The 17,476-nt window shown below is 54.7% G+C and overlaps 5 protein-coding genes across 5 annotated transcripts; 2 read left to right on the forward strand and 3 right to left on the reverse strand.

The window, feature by feature from the left end:
- Nucleotides 1–779: 779 nt before the first annotated feature.
- On the reverse strand, nucleotides 780–5,994 carry CLUP02_15487 (uncharacterized protein; the record flags this gene model as incomplete). Its single annotated transcript, XM_049294411.1, has 10 exons — nucleotides 780–871; nucleotides 944–1,132; nucleotides 1,194–4,013; nucleotides 4,076–4,596; nucleotides 4,684–5,244; nucleotides 5,384–5,416; nucleotides 5,474–5,509; nucleotides 5,622–5,761; nucleotides 5,855–5,897; nucleotides 5,954–5,994. 10 exons carry the CDS (start codon nucleotides 5,992–5,994, stop codon nucleotides 780–782), a joined length of 4,476 nt encoding a protein of 1,491 aa, XP_049151557.1.
- Nucleotides 5,995–6,256: 262 nt separating this feature from the next.
- On the reverse strand, nucleotides 6,257–7,073 carry CLUP02_15488 (uncharacterized protein; the record flags this gene model as incomplete). The annotated part of the gene is made up of 5 exons (XM_049294412.1): nucleotides 6,257–6,312; nucleotides 6,422–6,487; nucleotides 6,555–6,708; nucleotides 6,927–6,941; nucleotides 7,026–7,073. 5 exons carry the CDS (start codon nucleotides 7,071–7,073, stop codon nucleotides 6,257–6,259), a joined length of 339 nt encoding a protein of 112 aa, XP_049151558.1.
- Nucleotides 7,074–7,439: 366 nt separating this feature from the next.
- Nucleotides 7,440–8,242, forward strand: CLUP02_15489 (uncharacterized protein; the record flags this gene model as incomplete). The annotated part of the gene is made up of 3 exons (XM_049294413.1): nucleotides 7,440–7,642; nucleotides 7,738–7,848; nucleotides 7,933–8,242. The coding sequence occupies 3 exons, from the start codon at nucleotides 7,440–7,442 to the stop codon at nucleotides 8,240–8,242; spliced, it is 624 nt and encodes a 207-aa protein (XP_049151559.1).
- An 884-nt stretch (nucleotides 8,243–9,126) lies between these two features.
- CLUP02_15490 (ran binding protein in the microtubule-organising centre) lies at nucleotides 9,127–10,481 on the reverse strand (the record flags this gene model as incomplete). The annotated part of the gene is made up of 4 exons (XM_049294414.1): nucleotides 9,127–9,579; nucleotides 9,767–9,962; nucleotides 10,211–10,287; nucleotides 10,386–10,481. The coding sequence occupies 4 exons, from the start codon at nucleotides 10,479–10,481 to the stop codon at nucleotides 9,127–9,129; spliced, it is 822 nt and encodes a 273-aa protein (XP_049151560.1).
- Nucleotides 10,482–11,262: 781 nt separating this feature from the next.
- On the forward strand, nucleotides 11,263–16,980 carry CLUP02_15491 (uncharacterized protein; the record flags this gene model as incomplete). Its single annotated transcript, XM_049294415.1, has 20 exons — nucleotides 11,263–11,280; nucleotides 11,343–11,570; nucleotides 11,643–11,873; nucleotides 11,946–12,023; nucleotides 12,074–12,123; nucleotides 12,179–12,206; nucleotides 12,274–12,381; nucleotides 12,434–12,476; nucleotides 12,539–12,624; nucleotides 12,680–12,707; nucleotides 12,759–12,800; nucleotides 12,851–13,082; nucleotides 13,136–13,603; nucleotides 13,658–13,729; nucleotides 13,789–14,056; nucleotides 14,156–14,248; nucleotides 14,336–14,441; nucleotides 14,577–14,692; nucleotides 14,770–14,792; nucleotides 14,898–16,980. The coding sequence occupies 20 exons, from the start codon at nucleotides 11,263–11,265 to the stop codon at nucleotides 16,978–16,980; spliced, it is 4,401 nt and encodes a 1,466-aa protein (XP_049151561.1).
- Between the last annotated feature and the right edge of the window lie 496 nt (nucleotides 16,981–17,476).

The following is a 17,476-nucleotide window of genomic DNA, read 5'->3' on the forward strand; positions in this document are numbered from 1 at the left end:
GTAATTTTCATCAACCTACAGCGAGGTGATACATGGCCTTGGCAACATTTTGAGCATCCCAAGCAGCTTCATAAATTCCGTCAGTCCAGGGGGGCTTAGTAATTATTCATCACAACTTCACAATCAGGACGACATGAATAGAGGCACAAGTGAAAAGCGAGTTTTCATCATTTGTTTGTGTATTTTCTGAACTGCAATTACCCTGGACGTCAACTGCCCTCAAGCAGCTACTGTCTGTCCTTCCCCTGGCAGTGACCGAGTAAACGCTTGTGTAAGAAAAAGACACTCATCCATTTCCGAGTCCTGTAATCTCACCTCCTTTGCACATCAGGTGTTTGTAAAAGACCGCGTTGCCCCCTCCGATGCTCCCAGGACACCCGCCAGCCAACCTTCCTTTGACCTCCCGGCCGTTCGTTATGCGTGTCATGGTTATGAATCGTACGAAGAAACACCGGACCTTGGTCAACATGACCAGCGTTTCTCCCCTCTGACTTATGTAGCCGAGCAAAGGGGGTTCTCGTATTGGGTTGGAAGTGTTGTTCAATGGTGGGAAGATGGAGCTCGCGTGTCGTGAGAGTGGAAGAGAAGAAAATTCACCAAAAGACTTCGCTGTCGCTTCCATCCGCCCCATTTGTCCGCGTCTGGGCCAAATTTCCCGGCCGGTCAAGCTCATATACCGACCGACCAAAGCGATTCGATCAAGTCAGGGTCCGTAAAAGTCTGAAAACGCAAAGCGCTCTCTGCGAAGATAATCGATTTTTCGAGATGGTACACACTGCCTACCGCTCGTGGCGGAGCAGTTCGGGCATGCCACAGTAGCAGCATGCGGAACAATATTTGTGCGGTGTTCGTCGGCCGTTGATACTGCCGGCTGCGATTGGTAGTGTATGTTAACCTCAACAAGTCAACAAAGTTGTGTAGGGTTTGAAGTTGTAATGTGGACAGCTCTTAGGCTGCCTGCGTGGGCGTAGTCCTGCGGGACCAGTTCTCGGACCCGCGTCCGCGGTAGCCACCGCGGCCTCCTCGGCTGGGGGGAGGTGTCGTACTGCTTCCTTCACCGGAATACGAAGGCTCCCGTCCCTTGCCGCCACGATGATTCGGGCCCGATCCTCGCTGCCCACCACCACGCCCGCTGGATCGTCGTGGATTGCTTCCCGATCGAGAGAAAGGAAGTGGGACAGTCCTGGCATCACCCATACCGGGAAGAAGAATGCGATAAACGCTGCCGCTAGTAGACATCTCATGGGGGAACCACAGGGAACGAACAGTTTCGACATCGGAAACCCAGAAACGCCTCGGCAGAGGCTTAATCGGGGCGGCAGCAGGTTGCCAAGCAGCCTCCGGAGTCTTATGGGGTAAATGAATGCGTGGAAGCGACCCCATTTCCTGCTCCTCGAAGCATTCCTCTGCCGGCGGCTTTGTAGTGAAAGACTTCACATCGTCTGATACGTTCTGGGTGGCTGAGCGAGGTAGAGAGACGGTAGCCGGATTGTAGTGACCAGAGTAGTCGAGAGCACTTTTAGTGACAGGCTCGACACCAGGTGCCTTTGGCGGAGAGTTTGGCTTTCGACCCGTGAGCAGGTTGTTGATCCTATCTTGCCAATTCTCGTTTCCTGCTGAATCTTGCGACCGCTGGGACACGTGGTTCTGCTGGTGAGGTCCGCGCCCATGAGTTCCTGGACCATCTTTGTAACCGGCTGGGGTTGCCCAAGCAAACGGCCCAGTAGATCTGGGTGCCGCTGACTGCGCCGCCGCAGCTGAAGGTGGTAACTTGACAACGGGATGCGGTCGGGGGAGAGATACGTGAGGGTGCATGGCGTCTCCATCGAAGGCCGGGTGGCCAAGCATATCCGGGGGCGGCGGGGAAGGCGAGTTAGGCCTCGATGGTTCCGCATGAGAAGCTGTGGAATCATGTCTGTTGTCCCTGGGAGGGAAGAATCTAGAGGAGCTTCGAGATTGAGTGGCGGCCGATGGTCCTGTGGGAGGTAGCACAGATGAGTGGTCGACAGACCCAGCAGCGCGAACATCGTGGTGAATAACGTGTGCAGGATCGCGTCTTCCATCTCCAGATGGGCGCCAAGTGTCTTTGATCGTGGCTTGAGCTTGTTCAATAGTGAGCCCGCGCTCCACCAGGCTCCGATCACGCTCGAGGCGCTGCGATCTCTTCTCGTCGAGTACTATCTTGTCGCCTTCCAGAACCGAGTGAGCCCATCTATTTCTCATCTCGTTCACTTCGCGAGCATTACCCGTAGTAGGACGAGCCTGGGTGACCGGTGGAATCTGAACCTGCGCTCGCTGCGCGCTGGGTGGTGCGATGGGTGCTGGGCCCTTTCCTGCTGCTTGAGGCTCTGGCAAACGGCCCAAGTCAGTATTGAAGGTGCCGTTGCCCAGTCCGCGATCATTGTTAGGCGATCCCCAGACGTTACGAGGAGCCTGAGGGCCAGCCGCAGCCGCGCCCCAAGTCGGAAGCCGCTCTTGTTGAGGCGTAGGTGCAACCCATGAGTTGGGCTGCCTTGCCTCCGAGCCACTTGGTCGTCTCGCATGCTCTCCGCCTGCGGTGACGCGTCTTTCGCCGTAAGGCTTGTCCTTGGCGTTGGCGGGAGTTGAAGGGGCAGCCGATGTATCGGGACCCGCGGCAGGCGGCTGTGAACCGGCTTCCTGGGCAGTGGAACCGTCTTGTCGAGATTGCGCCTGTGCTGGGGCCGCGTTGGAACTCTCTGGTGAAGCCTCCTTCTTGTCACTTTTGCGTTCTGGGGCTGGCCCCATGGCTTCCAACTTCGCCGCAATGCGCGCTTTCCTCGCAGCTTCCTCACGAGCCTCCTCTTCGCGTCGCCTCTGCATTGCCAATTCGCGTTTCTCACGCATGACCTTCTTCTGCATCTCGAGATCCTCCTCCAATCGCGCCATCGGTGGCGGTGGGGCTGGTCTTCCGTCTGTCTGAGGGCCAGCTGAGTGTAGGGTGGCATGGTTGGTTCCGGGGGATGGTCGAGGTTGCCACTGCTGGTTGCCGTGCATCCGAGGACCATGTTGTAAGCCCGAAGGCGAAAAGTTCCGCGGGGACATGGGACTTTCAACCGAGCCAGCCATGGAGCCCCTACGAGCACTCAGCAGGTCCTGGGGAGGACCCGGAAGCTCATGTCCCTTGCCTGGCCGTTGCAAGTAAGATCCGCTACCACCGCTAGCAACAGAAGATCCACGGCGCCTACCCATGGGACCGTCGGGCACAGAGTTCCTGCTGGTTTGGAAAGCGGCAGAGGGCTCCGGATGATCGGATTGGGACGGGCGTTGTAACACTGCCGGCTGCCTAGGATGGACGTCAGATCGGAAGGAGCCTCTTCGATCGGCCGGGACCGGCTCATATCGCCCAGATTGCGAGTTAAACAGTTCTCGGTTTCCGCCCGGAGGACCGCCTTCTCTCCAAGCTGATCGGTTGAAGTCATCAGCAGCAATCTCCTTGGCATGGTAGGGCGGAACGTTATTATTAGTCGCGTGGTCTCTCGGGGGGTATCTCGCGCCTTGCTGAGGAGCAGGCGGCCCGGCGATGACTGGCGGAGGAGCCTTCTCGACGGGGGGCAGAGGTGCCCAGGGCGATTTCACTGGCGTCGGGGGTGCAGGTGGTTTGGCGACGAGCGTGGGCTTTTCGGCAGACCCAGCCTTGAGGATGAGCCCTTTGCCAGATGCAAGCCCGCCAGTCTTAATCGAGGGCGAAGCGGTGGTTCGAGGCGGTGGTACAGGAGATTTCGGTTTCTCCAAGACCTTCTCTTTGGGTGGCGCAGGAGTCGGCTCGGGCGGCGGCGGCGGCGCAGGTACTTCGTCGGGATGCGGGAGGGTGGTCTTGGTACCATCGGTCCAGGTGATGGTCTCGGGCGCCCAGTCGTCGTCGTCGTCTTCTATATCTGCCCAATTTCCCTGTGCCGACTGTCCGCTTTCGGGGGCAAGACGGCTTGCCATATGGATACCATACTTCTTAAGTTCTTCATCCGTAAGCTTTTTGGGTTCCGGGGTAGGGACAGCTGAGGTTCGTTATATTAGCACATGACCGCAACCACCCTCAAAGACCTAGTAGTCGCCTTACGTCGATTCTTGTTCCATACTGCGCTGGGGTCAGGGCCGGCGGCAGGCTTGGCGCCGTTGGCAGCCGCTTTGAGTCCCGGCGAAGAACCTGTGCCAGTGCCCGACTTTGCGACTAGCCTCGGCCGTGAAGACAGAGTCGAGGTTCCTGATGGCGAGGAGCTCAGGATCGAGGTCGAATTCGTCTTTTCGCCGGGTTTGGTCGCCGAGGAAATGGTAGGGCCCTTTGATGCTAGGAAGGTCTTGTTGACCGAGACAGCCTTGAAGGTTGCGGGCTTCTTGACGGCCGACGACGTCCTGCCGTGTCCCTTTTCTCCATCTCGAGCCGCCCGTGATGCCTCCGTATCCGACCCTCCACTAACACTAACATCTGCTGAATTGAGTTGATCTTCGACACCGGTGATGTGCTTATTCTCTAAGTCATCGACGGCGGGACTACCGTTCAGTTTCGCGCGATTTGGACCGACATTATGGGAGTCGATGTCAGCGTCGTTAGTCTGTTCGGCGGAGGGTTCCGAAAGGATCCTAGGTTAGCCAAAGGGCAAGCGACAGAGTGAAGGGTGAGGTTCGCATGGGGTGGAATGACGAATGAAGACGAGTGGAAGAGGGGACGCGGGGATCGTCCGGCGATGGGGCAGGGCGCCAGCGGTGTGAGGCTGGGGCTGCTGGGGAGGAGGGGAAAAGAGGGAACTCACGAGCTTGGGGTCAGAATGGACAGAAGCATCAACGGGGGCGGCGAGGGTGGCTTCAGTTGCCATCATACGTCGTCGGATGTTCTGCGCTGGAAGAGCGAGGTTTGGCTTTTCCGAGCTCGAGTCACTAGAAGGACTTGTTCTGGATGTGTGGGTGTGTAAGATCGTTGAAGGCCGAGATGATGGTGGTTGGTGGTTGGTCGGATTTGGTGATGGAGTACTAGGTATGTATGGGCCGGGGGGAGCGACGAGTCGCAGAAATCGAGCGGTTTCGTGTATTCGAATCGCGGGGCGAATGCGATCGTGGGAGTCGCGGATTCGGATAGTTCCCCTACCAGCAAGACGTACGTCGTCGGCTTCGTCGTCGGCGTCGTCGAGGTATAGCGTCCGAAGGGGAGGGTTGGAAGGGAAAAGAGGAAAAAAAAAGGAGCGCTGGGCTGATGGGGGTGAGGTGGTGGTAGAGAAGGGCACACCTATGCGGCTGTGATGGTTGTGAGGTCGATTTTCCTTAGAGAAGCTGCAGTCGCCTAATCAGGGATTAGCGTGCGGCAGCGGGCAGGGGGAGCAGCCAAAGTTGCTCAGTGTCTCCAGCGCTGTGTGCTGTCCACCTGTCCAGTCACTGTAGTGCTGCTCCAGTGCTCAGTCGCTGTCCACTGCGAGGGGAGAGAGGCAGGCAAGGTGAGGGAAAACAGTGGGGACGCGATGGGTACCTGCCCGCCGACGTGGTCACTGGGTGCCCAAGAAGGCTGTGACAGTGTGTCAGCCTCGTGCACTGTGGCTTTCAAACACTGTGTTTTGGTCATGGCTCAGCTCGGCCTAGTGCGGAAAGCGCTGGCTTTGCGGGCTGGGGAAGGCAACGCCGGCGGGAGGAAACAACGCGGGATCCCCCGACATCCCAACGGGCTATTCTTGGATCCAGTGTGCCAGTGCATTGATGAGCGCCTCTCCGTCTGAGCTTTCATGGACGCACTTCTCTGACTGACAGTTGTTTTATCTGTCTGTATTATCTGTCTGTAATAATGAGTCAAACTAATGGCATTCTCGTTGCTTTGAGACTAACTTCGAATTATCTGAACAATCGTAAGGCAGACAGCACCTGGCAAACCAAACTCAATGGTGGCCTCATATTCATTACTGATCGGTGTCGCCCGTGTCTTCTCTTCTCGAGTGTATACATAACATCACATCACATCACATCGGGTTTCCTGGGAAGTTTGAGCCGGATGAGCATTACGCAATACCACTCAGTTAATCTTTAGACTAGCTGAAACAAACTCTCGGCTCGACTTGTCAGCGGCTCTACAAAAGACCGAGAACGAGAACATCCCAGGCCATCCTCTTTTTGTTCATGTCTTTTCATCAGACCGCGCTTTTCTCTCTGTCCATTTCACATTGGAGGGAGGAATACACGCTGGACACGAAAAAGGAAATTTGCCGAGGAGCCTCCTCCTGGAGAATAGGTTCTAATTCTTATATACACGGTCCCAATGCCATTACACAGCCAGAGGCTGGACTACAACCAGATGGGAGTCGCTTAGTGAGCATTGTTCTTGTGGTGGCCTGTCAATCGTTAGCATCACATCGCCGAACCGCTCCCCGTCTTATTCGTCTTTCTGGTATTTTATCTGAAGAATCACGCTGAAGGGGTTTTGACGTACGGAGGTGGAAGTAGTAGTTCTGAGCGTAGCCGATGACGAGGAGGAGGCCAAGGGCGTGGATGATGGCTACACAACAACAGTCAGTCTTCTGTCCCATGCCAGACCTTCGTTCGCAAGTAAAGGGGCAACATACGCTTCGCAGAGGCGTTCTTGCCGCTGAAGTGCTTGGCGGCGTAACGGCCGAGGATGCCAGTGGGCTTAGCCTCGGGGGCGGCACCACGGGGGAGCTTCTCGTAGAAGTTGACAACGCGCTGCATGCGAACGGCGTTGGGGTCCGCGCCAAGGGCCTGTCCGTGTTTGTCATGTTAGCCCTTTTTTCCTGGGATCCGTATTGCATCTCGTTGTTGATGTTGTTATTGAGAAAATCCGTAGCTCCGAGTAGCTCCGTCCTTGTCGCTCCTCCGTATCCCGCGCCCGAACCTCCGAATTCGCCGGGTAATCTTTTCCCATCCAAACCTCGCATCCATCACAAAAACAAAAAAGTGAGTCGGGATCATAATCGTACCTTGGGAGAGGCGACCTGTGTGCATCAATGTCAGCGTACTTCTCCGGGTTCGATAGCAGAGCTGCCGGTCGTCGGCCGGACAGAGGGAGATGAGCGCACCTTGGGGGGGATGAGGGTCGAGAGACCGCGGCGGGGGACGAAGCTCATGGTGACTTTGGGGTATCGAAGAATCGGGAGGGTCGCTCGGCGCAAACGGTCAATTGAGCGGATCAATTGACTTTATCGATTTCGACGTGGAGGGGAGGAAGGCTGATGGCTATGATAGACGAGGGTGACGCTCCGTTTGCCGAAAGTGAGGTTTGAACGAAAAGCACTCGTTTCTTTCGGGTCAAGGTTCTTGCGGCGGCCAATCAGCGCGCCCCAATCCGGACCACCCCCCAAGCAAGGCAAGGCCCTTCCGCCTTGTCCAGTGCCGTACCATCAACCACCACCCATTATCGCATTCCCAGACTACCCAATTCGTCCCACGACGACAATTGAAGGGAAGCCAACACCCATCTCCCACACGTCGCAATGGCATCCCTCCGCGCCTACAACGCAGCTCGCCTGCTGCGGAGCGCCGCTCCCTTCCGAGCTTCCGTCTCCGCGCCCGTAACCGCTCGCCGATTCGAGAGCCAGCTCACGACCGGCACCACGACACAGCAGCCCGCCGCCGTGGCCCCCTCGACCGAGCAGAACGAGCCCGACTACAGCATCGCCGCCGACAAGGCCACCTCGTAAGGACGCAAAGCTCTTGGGAGGAATTATTGCATGCGTTTGCAATTGGGTTGGGCAAACATAACAAAGTGCTAACTGGGTTGTGTTCTCGCAGGACCTTCACCCCGACCCCCAAGAAGCTCCAAAACGGCAGCGAAGACGTCCCCTTCATCCAAGCCGCCGTCATCTCCGGTGCCCCCATGGAGCTCCAGGCTCGCACAGTCCGGTACGCATAGCCTTTATCTCAGACGACGGAGAAAGACAGAAAAGAAGAGAAAATCGCAAAAGCTAACGACGGAAACCCTCACAGCATCTACCAGGAATCCAAGCCCGCAACGCAATCAGGCAACTGGCAAGGCCACCACTGGCGCATGGACTGGGACATCCTCCCCAAGGGCCACCGCTGGGAGAACCCGCTCATGGGCTGGCAGTCGTCGGCCGACATGATGCAGGGCACCAAACTCAACTTCAAGTCCAAGGAGGACGCCATCCACTTTGCAGAGAAGCAAGGGTACGAGTACTTTGTCCAGGAGCCGCAGTCGAGGCGGATCAAGCCCAAGGCGTACGCCAACAACTTTTTGTACTCGCCCAAGAAGCTTAAGCACATTCGGACCAAGTAGAGAGGGACAGAGTCGGAGCGATATTGTTGTACGGAGTATCACTTGTATATAAAACTTTCAAAAGACCGTTTGTACCCCATGGTAGACCTGAGACCTGATGAGGAGAGGGGTTTTGGTAAAGAAAGCAATAAAAAAATTGAAACATAACCGGATTTCAACGTGATTTTGATATTGAAGCTGGGTTTCTCGATGAACATACGGGAAACTCAGTATGCTGAGCTGTAATCGGACTTTCTCCAACCGTGATTGGCTCGAAAGTCTCCACTCGTACTATGACCTCCATTCCATCTACCTTGCGGTAAGATAGATTCTACTGCGAAGGTACCTAGGTATATTATGGGTTATTGATAGTCACAAAGAGACCAGACACGGCCGGCCATTTTCTCACGGAACATTTCACGAGAGGGGTATAGTATAGAGTTCGCAATTGCCGTGATGGCTTCTATTCCTTTATCGGTCATCTGTTGACCCGATGTCGTGGACCATTAAAAATGTATGTACCATAATCCCTCATTCAGTCGTAACCGAATGAATGATGTAACGCCTCCAAGATTTGCCAATCCTGGCCCGTATCCCAAAGTCAAACCCTGCTTGCTCTTAACTCCATGCGCTATTCCCTAGCCATCATGTTCCCCTTCATAATATTCCATGATCAACTCAACCAAACGGCGGTCTTTAGCATCGTCAGCGATATGGGCAACGCCATCGTGATAACTCTCCGCTCCCAGGATGCGATTCTATTCCTCGACCTGGGAGGTAATCGGTCTGTGAAGGAGATACCGATCAAGATCGTTTGTTTCTCGCCCATTGCCTTCATTCAACGGACCCTCTTGCAGTGGATCATAATTCTCCTTGTCGCTGCTGTAGCCCTCAAGACTGTTGCTCTACGAGAGCATCATTGGGTCGTGCCCGTCACTCTCGTCTCCATTCAAGCCGAGACCAATTCTCTCAGGGAGGGGCTTCTTCTCCGCTCTCGCAGCAGACTCAGCCCAAGCCCTCATCTTGACCAGCTGTCGGATCGCGGCTTCCCTACGCTCCGATTGACGCTGCAAGATGGCCTTGTTGACATCATCTGCAACATCCCGTCTCAGGTCTGGATGCAAAATGGCTGCCAACTGCGGCTCGAGATCGTTGTGCGGGAACACCAACAGCGCCATCGTCTCTTCCAGGTCTTTGAGGAAGCGTGAGTCGGTCGGTGCACGCGGTCCAAGATGGTTCGTGGCGAATGACAAGGCAGGAGTGATATCCCCGCCGGGTGTGTTTGTGCACGCCCGAATGAGCTCCACAAGTTGGAGGCGAAGCAGCGCGAAGTGCAAGGTTGGATCGCGGTCAAGAATCTAGATGACTTGTTAGAACATGTGTACAAAGCAGAAACATGCTGACAAGTAGTGTATAAGGCGAAAGCTCATCAAAAAGTGGTTGTTCCTCATCAAAGTGTCCCGAAGGTGCTATGAGTGGTGCATGATAACTCGATGTCTAATCACTGCGACTGGGGTTTAATGTTGCGGAGAGTAAACAACTAACCTCTGAGTCAAAGTCATTCAGAGCCTCAATGGCGTACTGAATGCTTCCAGTATGAATGGAGTTTTGAATCTGCTGGCGGACCTTGATCGTCTCGTCGACTTGGTGGGGTTGGAGGTTGGCTTCCTTGCTGAATTTTGCGGCAGCGTTAGGATAGCCTTCCATTGTCAAGTAATCGAGGATCAGGGCGTTGATGTCGCTGAGAGTCCATGTTAGCACAGATGTCCTCTTGGCTGTAGTTTGAACAACGTAAAAATGTGCAAAACAGCAAAAGTGTCAGGGTTATTTTATATCGAGTTCTCCGCATGGTAATTGCTAGGAGAGATTCCCATTTGATAGTTGATCATCATGTGAGCTGGGAGGGGAGGGGGGAAGCGCCAGACGTAGCTTCGGAGCTAGCGCCGGGCTTCGACGTGGAAGATGACGAGAAGAGAGAGAGGAGCTTACCTTTTGGGCGACTTGACGTCCTGAACACGCCTCTCGAAGGCATGCTTCATGGGTGTAGCAGTCGATGCAGACGAAGTCTGGATGACATCTTAGCTAGCTGTCAAAGACAACCAAAACGGCGTGGCCAGCATGGATGTACACACTGGCACACTGGCACACGGGGAGCTCAACGGACCATGATTCTCTCCAACGTCTCCCGCACGAGACGCGCAGCAGCTCTATTCCAAACTGCTATGGCTGTTGGGTCGTTGATGTCCGGCAGTCCTGACATGCGATGGGAAGTGCGCAAATGCAGGGAAAGCAAGGCAGGATCAGACAGGCTCTGGGCTGGGCCGTCGTCACATTTGAGTGGCCAGTCGAGCTCCCGTTCGTTTTGTTACGCGAAGGAAGTCTTTGAAAGAAAAAGATGCTGAGGAAGAACTGGGATTGGATGTGGAAGAAGGAAGAAACGTCAGAACAAAGAGAAAGAGGCTGGAGCGGAGCTTTATTTGGTTCCAGAGTTTGCGGCTGCAGAGGGCCAATCGCAGGATCAGCCGGACCGCCTGGCGTGGGGCAGCCATAATTAGGTAATCCGAGGCACATGCCCTCTCTACCCAAGGCAAGGTACCTTGCTTTCAAGGTAAGGCAGGTAAGGCGCTGAGAGCAGCCACGCAGCCCGGGGGGCCACAACTGGGGTTGAACAGGGCAAAAAAAAAACACAGGGCGCGACCCACCAGAAGCACAAGAGAGGCAGGTACCAGAGCTAATACCACCTGACCGCCCTTACCTGTACGAAGTGATGAACCGCAACTACGCATCGTGCCTGCGGGCTGCTGTCCTGCGTAGGCACAGCTGCGGTCATCTGGACCCTGTGTATTTGTGCGCCCACCTGTGTGAGCCCAGCCCGCTATTGGATCGTTCACTTCTACAAGAAATGTTCCGTTGGAGAACCGGACTTGATGCTTTGAGGAAAGATAGCACGCGAGCACAGCCTCTCTCTTTTGATCAGGCTGTTTTAACTTGTCCCTAACATTTCCAAGATGTACAGTCCACCTTCCCTATAGAAACAGCAAATGGCAACTTCCCCTCCCGTCTGATCAGCAAGCTTTGTGGCAGGTACCTTCCATTCGGTTACCTTCAACATCAGATCTAGCCCGGCCAGCTCCACCATACACCGGGCTTAGGTTGTCAAAGTCAAGCACCCATCCCCCTCAGCGCTTATCTTTGGGGACTGGACCCTGGAAGTCGCCTTTTAGCCAGTGTTTTCATTTTTATATCCTCGGATTTCATCTCTGCTTCTTCCCCCCTTCCATTGCGAAGGGAGCAGACATCAAAGCCGTCGACACCTGCGGTCTCTGTTCCTCAGGTCGTTGGTTGTTCTGTCCACCGGCCTATCTCACTTCGCTGCAGAATCCGAGGATAAAGCTGTAGCTACCCGATAAACCACCACCAGCCTGCCCCGCGCATCGACGTCGGCGACCTCCGCCTCTCAGCTCAAAGAATGGCAGACAACCACAGCGGCACCGAGTCTCATGTGACGATCCAGCGGCGGACTCACTACTCACCACCGTGGGCAGATGTCAGCATCATTGGTATTGCTGGCAGTTCTGGCTCTGGAAAGTCGACTCTGTCGCACGCCATTGTGAGGAAGCTGAATCTGCCCTGGGTGGTGATTTTGTCCATGGTATGTGTGCATTTACCCCGCCAACCGGCGGCTTGCGGCGATGGCCCCTCCCCTGACTCGATCTGAATATAGGACTCTTTCTACAACCCCCTGAGTCCCGAGGAGTCAAAGAGGGCTTTTGACAACGACTTTGACTTTGACGCGCCAGATGTAAGATGTATGCCGATAGTACTGCTGGCATGCATGTTGACCAAATTCAGGCAATTGACTTTAACGTACTTGTACAATGTTTGCGCGATCTGAAGGCTGGGTAAGTCTTGTAACATCTTCGCTTTCTAATTTGCTTCATGAAACTCTTCTTCTAGTCTGAAGGCGAGCATTTCAGACATCAATGTTTAATTTTATGATAATAATTGGTTTCAGAAAACGGGCTGAAATTCCCATTTACTCCTTCTCTAAGCATCAAAGGTTGGACAATACCACAACCATCTACTCACCTCACGTCATCATCCTGGAAGGAATCTTTGCCCTCCATGACCCCCGTATTATTGATCTTCTGGATATGAGGGTATTTCAATCCCGTCAAATCGAACCGCGATCAACTTCTGACTGTTGCTCAGATATTCTGCGAGGCGGATGCCGATACGTGTTTGTCACGGAGAGGTAAGTCGCAGGCAGCCCGGGATGTGATGTACTTAGTGCACAGCTGACCTTGCAACGTAAAGTGTTGAGAGACGTCAAGGAGCGTGGCCGTGACGTAGATGGTATCATGAAGCAGTGGTTCAAGTTTGTGAAACCAAACTTTGAAAAAGTAAAGAGCTCCATCATCAAATCGTGTTGGGCTTTCCTAACATGTCTGTGTCCAGTTCGTCGAGCCGCAGCGCAAAGTCGCAGGTAAACTAGCCGAGCCGCTTCAGATGCTTCGTAGAGACTGATCGCAAGTAGACATCATCGTGCCGAGAGGTATCGAGAACCGCGTAGCTATGGGTAAGCATATCATCATGTCAGTACAGCTTCATAACTAATACCTAGTCTAGCCATGGTTGTTCAGTACATTGAGCGCAAGTTGATCGAAAAGTCAACCCACCACCGGGCAGCACTCACGCAGTTGGAGTTGGCTGCTGCCAGTGACCCTCTGTCTGACAGAGTCGTGATTCTCGACCAGTCACCGCAACTGAGAGGCATGAGCACCATCATCCAGGATATCGACACCTCTGCGGAAGACTTTATCTTCTACTTTGACCGCCTCGCGTGTCTTCTGATCGAGCAGTGAGTAGATTGCCTGCTGGGTGAACGTCTGAATGACGGGCTAACAACCACAGGGCACTCAACAATGTCCAGTTCAGAGAAAAGACCATTGCCACGCCGCAAGGATACAAGTACAACGGACTCCAAGCTACGGGCGATGTAAGTGCGGTGCTGGTCCTTCGTGGCGGTGCCGCCTTTGAGACGGCCTTGAAGAGGGTCGTCCCCGACATGCGGACAGGCAGAATCCTGATCCAGTCCAACGTCCGGACGGGAGAGCCCGAGCTGCATTATCTCAAGCTCCCGGATAACATTGACTCTCACGAGTCGGTGTTGTTGATTGACACGCAGATGGCCAGCGGAGGCGCCGCACTCATGGCTGTGCAAGTGCTCGTCGACCACGGCGTTGCCCAGGACAAGATTGTGCTGGCGTGCTATGCTGCCGGAAGACTGGGTGTACACCGTCTTGCAAAGGTGTTTCCTGGTATCACTATTGTTCTGTGCAACATGCTTGCAGATATCGAGGATCGCTGGGTTGAGAAGAAGTACTTCCGATGCTAGCCGTAGGCATATATATATACTTGTATAACCCGGCCGAGTTGCGCCGAGCCTGCCTCTGTAGCAAAATCGATGAGTGCTCAAGTGGCAACAGGAAAGATCCTATTGCAAAAGTGCATCGTAATGCCATGGAGTAAGGCTGCTTGATTCATGAGATTTGAGGGTCCTCAAGGGCTGGAACCCGTCCCTCTGGAAAAGGCCGCATGTTCGCCTGCCAGACAGCCTGGAAGATCCATTGCCTCGCATATATGTCTCTCGCGGCTCGCCTTGTTCGCACTCTGGCACTCTGGACGGATACCGGATTCACGGCTGCGATTCTCGTCATTGGCTCCAAATGCGGCTACAAATTGGCCGAACGAGACACCGAGAAGTGGACATGGTGGTGGAGACGTACGGCTCCCGCGGCAGGGGGTCTTTGGACGCCGCTGACTGAGATCACAGTTTCTCGCTAGATGAGTATTCAGATTTCAGGCCGAGAAAGGACCCTTTTTTTAGTTGGTCCTCTTTAAAAGGATCTTATCAGCTCGGACGACCGTGAGATCGCGGCGCCGACAACGGAACTGAGGTGTTGGGACGAAAGTCCGAGATTCGTCGTCGGTGACGGCGATAATGCGGACGGATGCTGCTTTTGTGTAAAGAATTTTTTTCTTGCCTGCTCGCGTGATGCATCAGAGAACTCGTCCAAAAGGTTAGTGGTCAGTCTATCCGTTGACAAGTAGAGCAAGACACCTTGGAGATTATTCTGGCCTATCTGGTGTAATTGCATGGGAGGCAACCTTCGGCTTAACCGAACAATGACGTACTTGCTGGAGCTATCGGCACAAGGTACGTCCTCCCGTCTACGTAGCTACGTAGCACGGTGTAAGGTACCTTAGCTTCCTCGGATTTGACGGTTCTGGCGCGAACGGTACCTTAGTACAAGCATCATTACGCATACGTCCAGGGAGCTATGCCCGCCAGCCCCTAGGAACCTTTTCATTTTCGTGACCATTACGACCTTGATTTTCTCTTTCTTGGATAAATCCAACAACCTCAACTCTCTCTGGTTACCTGTCTCTTGCTGCTTCTTTGCAATTGTACATCGCGACACATCTCTAGAGCTCTCTGCTTGCTCCCATTCACTCGTTTCGACATGACATCTCCATACTGCTAGATCTACCTTTACTCTATCACGACGTCAGACGAAAAAAACACCAGACTAATCTGCGATAATTAAATGCCTCCCACCACATCCGCGCTGAGGCGCATACCTCGCGCCGTTTCTCACACATCACCCATCAGCTTGTTCAAGCCTACGCCGATATGCAGGCAACAGGTCGCCGCCCTCGCGCAAAGGCGCGCCTTTATTAGCCCTCCTCCCCAGCGATCCCGGACAACACCTCCCACCACGCCTCTCGCCAACTTCTTCTTCAACGCCCACGGTCTGCCCAAAGGCACCGCCATCCGATCGGTCTCCGGCGCGCCGCCGCCGGCCTCTACTCCGAAACAAAGGTCACGACTCCTCCGCTTCGCGTACGCCAGCGCCGCATGGCTCGGCGGCGGCATCATCTTTGTCGGCCTCGGCGTGGTTGGCTTCTTCATCTACGATGCCTCCACTTACAAGGAACACCCGGACCAGAACGAAATCGAGGTATCTGAGCTGGCACTGAGCCCCAAGCGAGGCGGACCAAAGAACCTGCCCATCGCAGAGGTGCTGATTGACGACCTGGACAACGAACACATGAAGAGCGCAAAGGAGAAGCCCAAGCTTGTTATTCTCGGCGGCGGATGGGGCGGAGTGGCTCTACTCAAGGAGCTCAACCCCGACGAATACCACGTTACTGTTGTGTCCCCGACAAACTACTTCTTGTTCACGCCCATGCTGCCCTCTGCCACTGTTGGAACCCTGGAACTGAGATCACTGGTCGAACCCGTCCGCCGAATCCTCGCCCGCGTTCACGGTCACTTCATCCGCGCCAAGGCCGAGGACGTCGAGTTCTCCCACAAGCTGATTGAGTGCTCTCAACCCGACGCCTTTGGCAACGAAACACGATTCTATGTCCCCTACGATAAGCTGGTCATCGCCGTTGGATCTACCACGAACCCCCACGGCGTCAAGGGACTGGAGAACGCCCACTTCCTCAAGGACATCAGCGATGCGCGCAAGGTTAGAAACCAAGTCATGCACAACCTCGAACAAGCCTGCCTGCCGACGACCGCCGACGAGGAGCGCAAGCGTCTCTTGTCCTTTGTCGTCAGCGGTGGCGGTCCCACGGGTGTCGAGTTCGCGGCCGAGCTGTTTGACATGCTCAACGAGGACCTGACACTTCACTTCCCCAAGCTCCTCCGCAACGAGATCTCCGTCCACCTGATTCAGAGCCGCAGCCACATCCTCAACACCTACGACGAGACTCTCTCCAAGTACGCGGAGGAGCACTTCGCCCGCGACCAGGTTGACATTCTCACAAACTCCCGCGTCAAGGAGGTCCACCCGGACAAGATCACCTTCACCCAAAAGCAGCCCGACGGATCCCTCCTCACCAAGGAACTTCCCATGGGCTTCTGCCTCTGGTCAACGGGCGTCGCCCAAGCCGACCTCTGCAAGCGCCTCTCCTCCAAGCTCGGCCCCTCGCAGACGAACCGCCACGCCCTCGAGACGGACACCCACCTCCGCCTAAACGGAACCCCCCTCGGCGACGTCTACGCCATCGGCGACTGCTCGACAGTCCAAAACAACGTGGCCGACCACATCATCACCTTCTGCCGCGGCCTGGCCTTCAAGCACGGCAAGGACCCCGAGACCCTCGAGCTCCACTTCAGCGACTGGTGCGAGGTCGCCAACGACGTGAAGCGCCGCTTTCCCCAGGCCGTCGGCCACCTGAAGCGCCTCGACAAGCTCTTTGAGCAGTTCGACAAGGACCAGTCCGGCACCCTCGGCTTCGGCGAGCTCAGGGAGCTCCTCAAGCAGATCGACTCCAAGCTCACGTCCCTCCCCGCCACGGCGCAGCGCGCCCACCAGCAGGGCCAGTACCTCGCGCACAAGTTCAACAAGATGGCGCGCACGTCGGACGGGCTGAAGGCCAACATGGTCCTCGACGGCGACATCGACTCGGTGGTGTACAAGGCGTTCGAGTACCGCCACTTGGGCAGTCTCGCGTACATTGGCAACTCGGCCGTCTTCGACTGGGGCCAGGGGTGGAATTTCGCAGGTGGTTTGTGGGCTGTGTACATGTGGCGGTCCGTCTACTTTGCGCAGAGCGTGAGCTTGAGGACGCGGATCTTGCTTGCCATGGACTGGGCCAAGCGCGGTCTCTTTGGAAGAGGTATGTTTTTGTCCCCCGTTGATTTACTCTTTACCATTGGGCTTGAAGCGGTTGATGACTAACAGCGTGGTTTTACAGATTTGATGAGCTATTAGAAAGCAATGACGCGTTTTCGTTGCAAAGAATTGATTTTGATTTCTTTCTCTTTTGTTAGCATACCCTGCCGGAGTACGAGGTACTGAAGTGCAAATCTTGCGAGAGATGGATGCATGAGTATAGAACTTACACAACACAGACAGAAGAAGAAAAAAAAGAAAGGACATAAAAAGAGATACGTAGACGGTCTCTAGATAATTTCACATGACTGTTCAAAGCACCGTACTTTGCAAACTGATGTACCCGATAGCTTGTTGCGCCGTCTCAAGTCTTCGAGTTTAGCTTGCACCCAATTACGGTAACATACATTGAAACACAGACAGACAGACATATGTGAAAGAGACAGCCTTTCAACCTGTCTAGAAAAGTGTTTGAAATATAGTTTTCATAAATCGAATAAGAGTATAGTAAAAACGACAAATCGCAACGCCTGGCCCCCGTAATGCTTGAAAGCTGCTAAAG

The sequence above is a fragment of the Colletotrichum lupini genome, chromosome 8 (genome assembly GCF_023278565.1).
Source record: "Colletotrichum lupini chromosome 8, complete sequence".
NCBI lineage: Eukaryota > Fungi > Ascomycota > Sordariomycetes > Glomerellales > Glomerellaceae > Colletotrichum > Colletotrichum lupini.